This window comes from Leptonychotes weddellii, chromosome 1 (genome assembly GCF_054177405.1).
Source record: "Leptonychotes weddellii isolate Sample4059 chromosome 1, ASM5417740v2, whole genome shotgun sequence".
In the NCBI taxonomy this organism is placed as follows: domain Eukaryota; kingdom Metazoa; phylum Chordata; class Mammalia; order Carnivora; family Phocidae; genus Leptonychotes; species Leptonychotes weddellii.
Genome location: NC_138369.1, coordinates 140,986,354 through 140,998,664, shown reverse-complemented (window position 1 = coordinate 140,998,664; position 12,311 = coordinate 140,986,354). Strand labels below are relative to the sequence as shown.

At 39.4% G+C, this 12,311-nt stretch overlaps 1 protein-coding gene across 15 annotated transcripts in view; it reads left to right on the top strand.

The window, feature by feature from the left end:
* The window catches only part of PHLDB2 (pleckstrin homology like domain family B member 2), a 123,150-nt gene extending 111,338 nt beyond the window's left edge, over positions 1-11,812 (top strand). For 14 of the 15 annotated variants that reach the window (XM_081797271.1, XM_081797265.1, XM_081797258.1 and 11 more), the window contains 5 exons: positions 1,791-1,881; positions 2,830-2,976; positions 4,818-5,037; positions 9,278-9,363; positions 9,983-11,812. In XM_081797271.1, the coding sequence (XP_081653397.1) occupies positions 1,791-1,881; positions 2,830-2,976; positions 4,818-5,037; positions 9,278-9,363; positions 9,983-10,123 (685 nt within the window). In that variant the 3' untranslated portion in view covers positions 10,124-11,812. Of the gene's footprint in view, positions 1-1,790; positions 1,882-2,829; positions 2,977-4,817; positions 5,038-8,730; positions 8,835-9,277; positions 9,364-9,982 lie in introns of those variants that run through there. The other variant, XM_081797293.1, reaches the window with a different exon arrangement.
* Positions 11,813-12,311: the final 499 nt, after the last annotated feature.

The window sequence follows — 12,311 nt, the reverse complement described above, 5'->3', positions numbered from 1 at the left end:
TAAAACTGCTGCTACTGATTTTAAGATAAACCATATGTACTGTGTTACTGTGGTAATTTCTCTCTGTAAAGGAATTTAGCCTTATGTTTGAAACATGCTAGATTTGAGTTGATCAACAATATAATTTGGGGGGGGGCGCCTGGGTGGCTCAGTCGTTAAGCGTCTGCCTTCGGCTCAGGCCATGATCCCAGGGTCCTGGGATCGAGCCCCGCATCGAGCTTCCTGCTCCGTGGAGAGCCTGCTTCTCCCTCTACCCCTCCCCCCTGCTTGTGTTCCTGCTCTCGCTAACTCTCTCTCCGTCAAATAAATAAATAAAATCTTAAAAAAAAAGAAAAGAGGGGGCGCCTGGGTGGCTCAGTCGTTAAGCGTCTGCCTTCCGCTCAGGTCATGATCCCAGGGTCCTGGGATCGAGCCCCGCATCCGGCTCCCTGCTCAGCGGGAAGCCTGCTTCGCTTCTCCCTCTCCCACTCCCCCTGCTTGTGTTCCCTCTCTCGCTGTGTCTCTCTCTGTCAAATAAATAAATAAAATCTTTAAAATATATATATATATAATTTGGGGAGACTATACTAAGAATTATCCTTTTCATTTTCATATGAATTCATTTTTATATGAATGCATCTGACATGAATCCCTATTGTGTGCCAGACTATGGAAGATACAAGAACAAAAGTCTCTCTGTCCCCAGGAGAGTCTAGAAAACAAAAATAAATTAAATGGCTATACAAGTCTACTTGCACAGGAAATAACATTGGTTCTCTATGGCTAGAACATCAGAGTAAAGAAGTTTTGACCTAGGTCATGCCCTTTTTTCCAGAACACCCCAATGAAATGTAAGAGAAAAATAACATTTTTGGTTAGTGTTAAACATTTCCATGTCCTTTTCTTTCTCTTTTCATTACTTAGCCTAACTGTTCTTGAAGCTTTTATTCCTTTTGGTTTTTTCCTTCACTTATTTGCATGATGTCTTTCAAGATGCATTTCTCTTGAGGCTCTTGATTCCCTTCATGGGGGTTCCTCATCAGTATGGTAGATGAGTATTATTGACAAAAGTAGCCACCATCCTTCTGTTGCACCTTTAAGAGAAGGTTGTTTTTTTTTTTTAATCGGCATCATCATGTAAGAAATAAAATGTCCACGTGTGTGTGTATATATATATATATATATATATATATATATATATTTTTAGTAATCTCTATACATAATGTGGGGCTCAAACCTATGACCTGGAGATCAAGAGTCACATGCTCTTCTAACTGAGCCAGCCAGGCACCCCCTAAAATGTCCACTTGTATAAAGGCACAGCAAAAAAGCAACTGGGGACACATTTCCAAACCAAATAAAGTGACTTCAAACCATAGATGTCATCTACATAGAACTTTGGTGATAGTCTTATTGGCCTGATATCTCTGAACAATTAAAGTAACAGGAAAGCCTCCCACGGTCCATAATTTTTAGACTCTGGAAAAAGCATTTTGAGAACACACTTTTTGTAAGACTTATTTTGGGTTTATTTATTTATGAGTAAAGCATTCTACTTTGGTATTTCTTCCTTGCCTATATTTTGTCTCCTAAACTGAGGTAAGTCAATGTCACCTACAATTTTCAGAGCTGAATTGCCTGGCCTGTTCAGGCCAATGACTCTCCTAAGTAACGTACTTTAAATGACATTGGATTGTGTCATGCACCTTCCCGGAAGCTGTGCATGTGCGTGCGTGTCTACGTATGTGTATGTATTTCAAGAGACATCAATCCCAAGCAATATTCTTGAAAGGCCTTTGTGTTCTTTTCAGTGCCAGCACTTCAAATATTGCCAGAATAGAAGAAATGGAGAGACTTTTGAAGCAGGCTCATGCAGAAAAGACCCGACTGCTTGAATCCAGGGTAGGCATAATGTCTTTATGCCAGAGGTCAGTGAAGCAATGGTTCATCTTGCCTGCATGGGACAGGAAACTGTCCTTGGGCCTTGAGAAGCAATATAATCTTGGGAGTAGTCACTCAACCCTTCTGGCCTCGTTTTTTTTTTTTTTTTATCTGAAAAGTAAGGGTGCTGGAGAGGATTTCTAAGCCTCCTTACTGCACTACAATTTTTTGTAATTTAAAATATGTATAGTGTCAACGTCGACCGAAATCAGTGCTTTGTATGGTATTTTCCCTTTGATGGCCACTTTGTTTGCCTGCCAAGGAACCAGGAGGAATGTCATATCTTTATGGACTCTCCCTTCCTTGCCAGCTTGTGTGAACTGTGCTATTGTAATACTTAAAATCCCACGTTATTGTGACTGTATTTCAAGCCAGAATCTGAACTTCCTTAGGAATCCCCACAAATGCCTTTGCATCCTGCCTTAAAGGGCCCCTCCTTTCCTCTTCTGATTTCCCCATGAGCTTCCTCTGCAACCGACCTTCTTCTTCAGCCAGGAAGCCACAGAGCAACAAAGGAACTGGAAGGACCAGGACCCATGGCCTTCGGTTAGAAGATGGCCCACAGAAAAGAGGACTAAATGCCATGACTAGTGTTGGGTGACGATTTGTGATCCTTTTTATTAAAAGTGGGAGAGTGGTCCCACTTTTCAGTCATCTGTATGAAGTGACTGAATACCACAAGCTGGGTTTTCACTTAATATTCAATTGTTAATTAAATGTGGTGGTTGCCTTTCTGTGTGGAATGATTTTGAAAACTACGTGAGAGGTGATTTTAGTCTAGGTGGTCTATTGGATGAGCCCAGGCTATACAACCAGCAATTATCTAGTGAGAATTTTCTTTGCCCTTAGTTGGAATCATTCAAGTGTGACCAGCATGTCTTAAAATTTGTTCTGCATAATGATATTTAGGAACGGGAAATGGAAGCCAAGAAACGAGCTCTGGAAGAAGAAAAACGACGGCGAGAACTCCTGGAAAAACGATTGCAGGAGGAAACTAGCCAGCGGCAGAAGTTAATCGAAAAGGAAGTAAAAATCAGGGAGAAACAAAGGGCACAGGTTGGTGGAACAATCTGGATGGATTAGAATAGGTCGCCCCCTGGTGGTCATTCTTTAGAAGACGGTTGTGCTTGTCAGGATGCCTTTCTGGGCACCTCCGGTCCGCAGCCCTTGACATGTGACTGCTAAGAGACCGGTAGGGGTTCAGAGACCAAAAAATGTATGTTTATCTCAAAACTCATTGGGACCTACTAACCAAATGACACTTTTCTCTAGTCATGCGTCCAACATTTTTATGGGAGAGGCATTTTTTCTTCTACCCATTTTTTGCGGTATATTTAAAAGGAGCCTGTTTTTCTGAGCAGCTTTGAAAAACGCAGGTGGACTTGCTACTGAAAACAAATACAAGACCCAAACTAAAACCTCTGGTTGAGGAAGAGAAGAGGTTCTATTAAGTCATTTTTGGAAGCAAACACTCCAGAACAAAATAATTTTACCAACCCAATTTTTTTGGTAGTGTTAGTGGGTTTTTTGTTTTCGTTTGGTTTTCTAACCACTGTATTGTCACACATGTCCCCTTTGCTACAGCCGTCCACACATACGTGTGCAAGATTACTGAACTCAAGTAAAGCTCAGGAAAGCCACACATTTCCTTTAACTTCCTCTCTTGCTTATCATAGAGTTTAATTCTCTGTCACTAAACCTGCCTACATAATATATGTTTGCTGAGGAACTAAAATAAAATTTCATACAGTACCACTTAACGCAGGGTTCAAATCCATTTTGCCAGGGTTTACTAGACTTCATAAAAGGTGCCATTTCCCTTATTCTTTATAATTGCTGGCAGTTTGATAGCACAGCAGTGAGAGACTATCTTGAAGACTCTGTGTGCTTTGAGGTATCAGTGTCTGTGACATCTGGCTGAAGTCAAATACCACAGAATCAAAGGCAAAACACTGAAGGAAAAATACAAAGGAAAATGTGATCATTTTATTTCATTATGTCCACCCTCTTCCAAATTATGATTTGCAGGGGAGGTCATCCATGCCTGTTTGGTATTTGAAGCCAAACCAGAAAGCATAATTTTATTTTAATCCTAATTATAAGGTTTGCCTCTAAGTATATATTTAGGTCATTTTCCCCAGGGCAGAGGGGTGGGGTTATTTAACGGAATAAACTAAAGCACCATTTTAGAAATATGACCCATGGCGATACGTGCTTCTTAGATTAGATGAACCTTTCCTCTAGCCATAGTAAAATAAAAGACATCTTTGTACATCTTGTCCATATCTGCTCATTGGGCAGTTCATTGAGTATGGCTTTGATTCTACTTCTTACCTTATTTTAGCTTTCACTTTTCAAAGCATACATCTCTGCCTTTGGTTTCTATCAGAAAGTGTGGGGAGCTGATGTGTATAACTTTGGGTGGGGGGTGTACTTACTAAATAATGTTCACCAGTCAGGTCGTGTCTGAGATTATTTGAGAACTGATGTTAGGTTGTATAGGGAGAAGTCCGGGGAACTTCACAGGAGAAGAGTCTTCATTTGTAGGAGGCAGCCCAGGGAACTTCATGCCTCATATGATTCTCTATTTTTAAGTGCTAAGTACCTCTTATAAAGCTAAAGTTAATGGCATTTTCCCATTTTCTCGTCTGTCCATTTCAAGGAGTAGAATCTATTCCCCTGAGTTTATCCGCCCCTCACCCCCGCATATCGTAGCATCCTTCTTAAAATACTAAGCACTCTTTTAAACTCCAAAGGATAATGTTTATCTTAAGTTCTCATAATCACATGGACATTTTAACGCTTAGGCTTTTCAGTTCATGTCCACTCCTAAACATCTGTGACCTGAAACGAAATGATTAATTAGCTATATATGACATGGGTTTGTGCTTTTCCAGGCTCGACCTCTGACACGCTATCTGCCTGTCCGGAAGGAAGACTTCGATTTGCGAAGCCATGTAGAGACTGCTGGCCACAATATCGATACCTGTTACCATGTGTCGATCACAGAGAAGACCTGCCGAGGATTCCTTATCAAAATGGGTGGAAAAATTAAAACTTGGAAAAAACGATGGTTCGTTTTTGATCGGAACAAACGCACATTCTCTTATTATGCAGGTGAGTGAGAAAAAAAAACCCCTAAGTGATATATTCAAATCAGGAACTCTCTGTTAAAGAGCAAAAACATCAGGATGAATGGGTTGATTGGTAAGTAATAGAATTAACGGCAGTCTTAGCTTTGCAGGTATGTATTATCTTATATTCAGGTTATATAGTCCCCCTGATATGAATTTCGTCTCTAAAAATAATAAAAACTATGTTATTTAAAAAGTGTGAATTCGTGGGGCACCTGGGTGGCTCAGTCGGTTAAGCGTCTGCCTTCGGCTCAGGTCATGGTCCCAGGGTCCTGGGATCGAGTCCTGCATCGGGCTCCCTGCTCAGCAGGGAGCCTGCTTCTCCCTCTGCCTGCCGCCCCCCCTGCTTGTGCGCTCTCTCTCTCTGACAAATAAATAAATAAAAATCTTTAAAAAAAAAAGTGTGAATTCATCTCTTCTAGTTCTGAAATAAGCTGAAGTCCAAATAAGTAGTAAATGGAATTTTTCTTTTTAGACCAAAATATTGACTTTTAAACCATGAGGCCAGAAAAAAGGTTTCTATTTATTTATTTATGGTCATCTGCCCTATTTAAGTCACACACAATTAGGCAGCCTTGGCTGACAGTCACTCAGCTAGAGTTTATAAAGTAGAAGGTTATTGAAGCAGAGGGTAAAGCTCATCAGTGAATAAGTGAACAAGTAAGTATTTATTAAGTGACTGAAATCTTTTTGGATTCTTTAAATGATGGATTATGAGAAACGTACCCTACTGAATCTTCTGAAAATACCGGAATGTGGATGTAACTGCTGTACTTATTAAGAAGTCTCCTGGATCACATTGGAAACACGTCCATTGTCAGCACAGCTGGAGTTCTGCTCTCTTCAACAACTGAAGAAAAGTGGCATCATGCCAGAGCTTGTGAAGAGACCCGTCTCTGTGGTGACGGTACCAGCGTTGATGAGCACTATCAGAAATTGTTACATTGATGTCATAAATAAGTAACTGTCCAATCCCTCCATCTATAGTGTGAGGCCAGGATACGCTTATGAAGAGAAGTGCGAGTGACCGAGAAGCATGTGAAAGAGGGGAAACACGGGCTGTGGGGCCCCAGAGTTGGGGTGAGGAAGGGGCAGGGGCTCATACTTCCATTTAGGGGCTCTCTGGTGGGGCTCCAGTTAATGCAGGAGCTAGCGGCCTGAAGCAAATGGCCTAACCCTCAGGAGTTCCCCGCTTGCCTCTCTCGGGCTTTCTGATGTCGGGTTTAATGAGAATCCAGAGATGTTCTCTTCAGTTAGTACAACAGAAAAGATGCTAGTTTAATGAGAAATGCCAATTTAGTGTCTGCAAAATCCATAAACAAACCTTTGTGCTGTGCTAGTCTCCACAGACAATCTCACCCAGAATTTTTCAAAACTAAAATTTTAATTATCAATTTCAGACAAAACAGCTTCACTCTTCTCTGCTTCTCTTCTCCTTGCTTCTTTTGTCAGCCCGGTCAGTTGCTCAGTTCCCCTTCCTTCTGACCCATGTCAGAACCTATGCTCCTTCTGACCATGTAAATGCATTTTTCCAAATTCAAACTTCTTGGTGATCGGTTTTTGATTTTTTTGTTAAGGACCAAAAACATTTTGGTATATGAATGATTACTAAGAACTGTAATACATAAGACAGGCGAAAATTATATTTCATTCGGGTCTTTATTTTTATTTTTTTAAAGCTTTTATTTATTTATTTGAGAGCAAATGCAAGAGACAAAGCACAAGCAGGAGGGTGGGGCAGGGAGAAAGAGAAGCAGACTCCCTGCTGAGCGGGGAGCCCCACACAGGACTCAATCCCAGGACCCTGGGATCATGACCTCAGCTGAAGGCAGATGCTTAACTGACTGAGCCACCCAGGCGCCCCTCATTCAGGTTTTTAATATTTACATATTATATAACTGGCCGGTGAGTCCTAGTTTGACAAATGGCTCTGTTTATAGCCCTCATTAGTTTGTCGGCTCGCCTCACCCCCACCCCCACTCTCCCCAAACATCACCAAGTGCAGGAATAGATCAGTCCACAGGAAGCCATACAGATCGCAGTTCAGGCTGGACTGGACCCCCCAGGCGCTGCACCCCTTCAGCCGGCACGGAGGTAGATGGACACCATGTTTGTGAAGGAGCCGTCACCATGAGCGCTGACAGAGTCCTAAGTCCCTGTGCTGATCATGCCCTTGGCCTCTATATTAACTGAGTACCCTTAGAAGAGTCTCTAAAGAAAACTGAGACCCAGAAAATATATCTGTAAATTGATGGGATAATGCTATGGAAACTGAATGAATAGCTTTCTCGTGTCAGTTTACAATAGCATTATTGATTCTCTTAGTTCACCAAGTCCTTGTGAGGCCAGTATTTTTTTAGAGCTCTTTCTCATATAGGAAGAGCCCTACAAACAAAAGTTTCATTCCCCAGTTTTCTGCCTCCTTGAGACACTGATAAGAGTTACTTTTATCTCCAGATTTTCTTTCACATCTGTTTTCAGAAAATGAAGTATTGCTGTATTCCCATTAATAGTGCAGAATCCTTCCCCGTGAGTATTTGAGATATACACTGACCTCTTTCACAGAAACTGATGGAAACCCACTGACTGTGGCATGAATTAAAGCAGTGTTTCCCGAGGAAGAGCAAAATGAACAAACACATACAAATATGGTCCATGGTCAAACATGGTCAAATAAGTTAGGGAAGGGGTGCCTGAGTGGCTCAGTTGGATGGGCGGCTGCCTTCGGCTCAGGTCATGATCCCAGGGTCCTGGGATCGAGCCCCACATCGGGCGCTCTGTTCAGCGGGGAGCCTGCTTCTCCCTTCCCCCCACTTGTGCTCTATCTCTCGCTATCTCTCTCTCTCTCAATAAATAGATTAAATCTTTGAAAAGAAATAAATTAGGGAAATGCTGAGTTAAATGTACTACAACAGCTTTATATTTTCCACTGAACGTCTCAGGGCTGTTGTTTTTCAGACTAGCTTTTCATTGCTGAGAAAAGAAACATTCATGAATAAAATTCTTAAAAATAGAACAGAAGTCTATATAATGAAAGTCTCTTTCACGTCACAAAAGTTCTGACCTTTTCTCCATTTATATATATGTTTCAGTATATATATGTATTCTTTTTTAATACAGTTGGGACCAAATTATTCACTCTGTTCATAACTTGGTTCACATAACAGTATTTCAAGATTTTTCTCTGATGAGCACACGCAGATCTAGTCTTGAATTTCAGTGGCTGTGTGGATTCCACTGTATGGCTGGTCTCTAACTGAATCAGTCCCTTGTTAAATTCAAGCAGATTTTTTGCAGCCTTTTGCCGTAACAAACACAAATCCATGTGCATGTGCATGAGTAGCTCTGACACAATAAGGTTTGAGGAGTGGAATTGCTGAGTGAGAGGACTGTTTGCAGTTTTCCCAAACTGCCCTCCCAAAGCTTTCTTATTTGCACTTCCACCAGCAGCATATGATAGAGTCTCTTTCTTTGCAGCCTCTTTCATGCTTTTTTAAAATTCTTGAGTATGCTCTCATGCATTTATGATCTTTGCTGAGCGTAAGTTACAAAATATTTCAAGAACTTCTTAGATCACAGAGGGATGCTGTTTGGTTGATGGTTTGGTTGGTTGTTTTTGTTTCGTTTTACGTTTTTTTGTTGTTTATTTTTTATGGCAAATTTGATGAAATCTTAGAAACCGTTTGGAAAATGCTGCATTGAAAGGACGTTAAATTATTGACTTTGAAGCTCTGTTGGGAACAGGAGAAAAAGCATGCTGGACAAGAAATTCATAGGAAAGGAATATAAGTAGAATATTATTTTAAATTACGTCCAAAAAACACCCTTCTTACAAATTTCATTACAACAGCTCTACATACTGATGTTTCCGGGACAACCACTGTTCTGGAGAATGTGAAGAGATAATTTGTATCAGTGTCAGTGGTGTTTATACTTTGTGTGCTAACTTGACTGTCAGGAGTTCCCGGTTGTCTTGGCTGCAGATTTGCGGGAGAGCCTTGGGCAAAGTCAATTAGTCCCCGAGGGTTGGGCTGATTATTCCTTTTTGTGTGTTTGTTTTGTTTGTTTCAGTATAGAACTGGGCTAATGCCTTCACCTAAACTACCCAAATTAATCTTAGGTAATTTAAAAACTAGATAAATATTTTAATAATTATACTGAAATTACAATGTTTCCAGTCCATCAGTGGTGATAAAGTATTTTAACACTATTTATTACTGCAGACAAGCATGAAGCTAAATTAAAAGGAGTAATATACTTCCAAGCCATTGAAGAAGTGTATTATGATCACCTCAAGAACGCTAATAAGGTAAACACTGATTTTCAGATTTCTGTCCTTTGAATGCATAATTAAATTGGGAAAAAGATGTTTTTTGAACTCCAAGCAATTTAGATTTGTTGTTCTGACATAACTGATTGATATAATCATAATGGTTCTAGAAAAGCGAACATAGAAGTAATTAATGCAGCTGATCTTTTGTGGGGGAAAAAAGTCATGGTGAAGTGAGAAAATCTTCTGGTCATATTAATTTAGAAGATCCTGTTAAGTGACTTTTTGTGAGGTTCTAAGAAGGAGCTACTCCTTGGTTATAAGGAGGAATCTTAGTAAGGCTAAGAATAAGAGCTGTCACTTACCGAGCACCCACTATCAGCTAGGTACCCGGCTAGAGCTTTACCTACAAAGTAGCTGCTAAGAAGATTGATTGGTGAGCTCTCTGTGTGGTATTACTTATGCAGAAAGTTTGGAAAGACAGTCGATCTTGAGAAAGGTGTTGGAGGTGGGGCTACAGGTTATACTAGAGCAGTAGTAAAACCAATTTAGAGTTCTATAAATTAGAACTTTTAAAGAGGAAGAAGCCCTCACATATGTCTGTGTCATTTAATTTCAGGATGTTTGTTTTACATTCTTTTCCTCTTTTGATTTTTAGAGTCCTAATCCATTACTCACCTTTAGTGTCAAGACGCACGACAGAATCTACTATATGGTTGCGCCGTCGCCGGAAGCCATGCGCATCTGGATGGATGTTATAGTTACTGGGGCGGAAGGTTACACGCACTTCTTGTTGTAGTGAATAACAGTCTACTTCAGGGCTGACTGCAATAATCTCTTACAAGAATGAAGCCATACTCAATCCCAGATGGAAAGACCCAACAGACCCATCCCTCTCACTGTGTATACTCAGAACTCCTTTTATATTAATAGAAAGTCATTTATAAAAGAGAAAAAAGGGGTTTAAATTCAAAGCTGGATGATAAATAGCGAAAGGATTGAAGCACCTATGAGAAAAAAAAACACTGTTTTGGTAAATAGCATCACTTATAGGAATATTTCTTATAAACTATTTTTATCGATTGTTTACTTTGGTGAAATAAACGGAATGGTTTACAAAATGTATGTACTTGGAAATATGAAATTATTTTAGCACCCCAGTTATTGGCATTGACATTATTGGTTATCAACTGGTATTTTAAAAAGCATTTTGCTGAAGGTTATTTTATAAATAGAAGCAAATAAGGGTTTGGAGGGGAATATATTTTAGGAGGAGTTTTGCCCTAATTATTAAGTACTGCACCTAAACCAAAGACTTGATATGACTTCTGTTTAACAGTGGTAGTTTCAGGTGACGAACCGCATTTGGTGTTACTCTACATTTTAAAATGGTACTTTGATGCCATCAACTGTCTAGAAAGTTGACTCTGAACAGTTACCACTGGTATAAGCTACTGTACATAGAAAGCAAATCACTTTTTGTAAAAGAAGAAAAAACAAAAAGTTGTGTGTTTTAGATAGAAGCCGTCTTATTAGACATTCTGTCTCTTTGAGCAATTTAAAATAAGGAGAAGATTTCATATTTTGCTAAAGATTCCTCCATTCCCGGTGCTGAGAATAAAGGTAGCCAGCAGCCGATTTCCTTTAGATTGTCTGTTTCCTCTTTTTTGTAGAACACACCTGTTAAATGCAGCCTCACGTGCCATAACGATGAAATCAGAGCTCTGTTTTCACCAAAGAACAGACCAATTAAAATACTTATTTACAGAAGTAGCATAGTTCTATAAAAAGGAAAATGAACTTCGACTTAATGTTCTTTGTAATGTACTATTTTATTATGTATTTCTTTACATTTAGCCTTTGTTTTTTAGAGTTAAATTAATTTTTGTTGAATGAAATGACTTCAGGCAAGTCTCTTTTATAACAGTTTTTCAAATGACTTTATCCTGGTTTGTCATGTGTGTATTTGCAAGTATAAACATACTCTTTCCTAAAAGTTGGCAAATGAATAGAAGTAGGAAATAATGGCTTTGCTTACTAGGACAGGGTGAAATGATTAGATTGGAAGTGTCCGTAAAATCTTTGTCAGGCCTGACGGGGTACAATTTTTAAAACTTTGCAGTGTGGTTTGTATACATGTATACATGTTGCCAATAATAAGATTTTGCAACTGGATAACACATGATTTTACTTGAACAGTGGAGGACAAAGTCACGATTGCAAAAGACATTTTTATAATATGTTTTTTCAGAGATCACCCCAAACCCGTAACGATCTAAAAGAGTGAAATGCAATTGCTAAAATTTTGTTGGTTAATGTAAAGATGTAACTTGTCTGTACTGTACTTTATAGGATTATAAAGATATTCTAATCAGCATTATATTTTGCATGATGTAGTAAACCTTTTAAAATGTGTGTTAAAATATGTTGAATATGGATTAAAATGTTGACCAGATTTCACATTTGAAAATAAACTCATCTCTCATTAGGAGGTTACCTATTGGTGACATGACAGGGGATGGATTAATCAGCAAAAGTCAATTGTGAATCTCCACAAAAGTTGTTGTGTGCTAACATTATGATTTGTAGTTTTATAAATTGAAGTAATTCTAAGTCTCTCTGGTCACATTCCTGTTGCTAACAAAGTGAGATAACCCCTGACAAATCTGACATCTTACTGTCTTTTTGCAAAGATGCAGTTATTACTGGGGATTGCAAGGACTGTGCTTATTTCTCTGGCAGGGAAAAAATCATGTAGGTGTGAATTAAGGGCTTTACTTGATAGTGACCTCATTTGTCTTCCTGGGCTAAGGCAGCAGGTTTCAGAGAGAGAAATGGCCCTGAACAATATGTCCTATCACTCCTGTGAATGAAGGCAACATTGACAGTGGGTATGGAAACAGATTAGTTTATTTCAAGCCCATCACTGTGGGTAAAAGTATCTTCACCTGATCTAGCCAGTTTTTCCTGATTTGTTATACTGATAA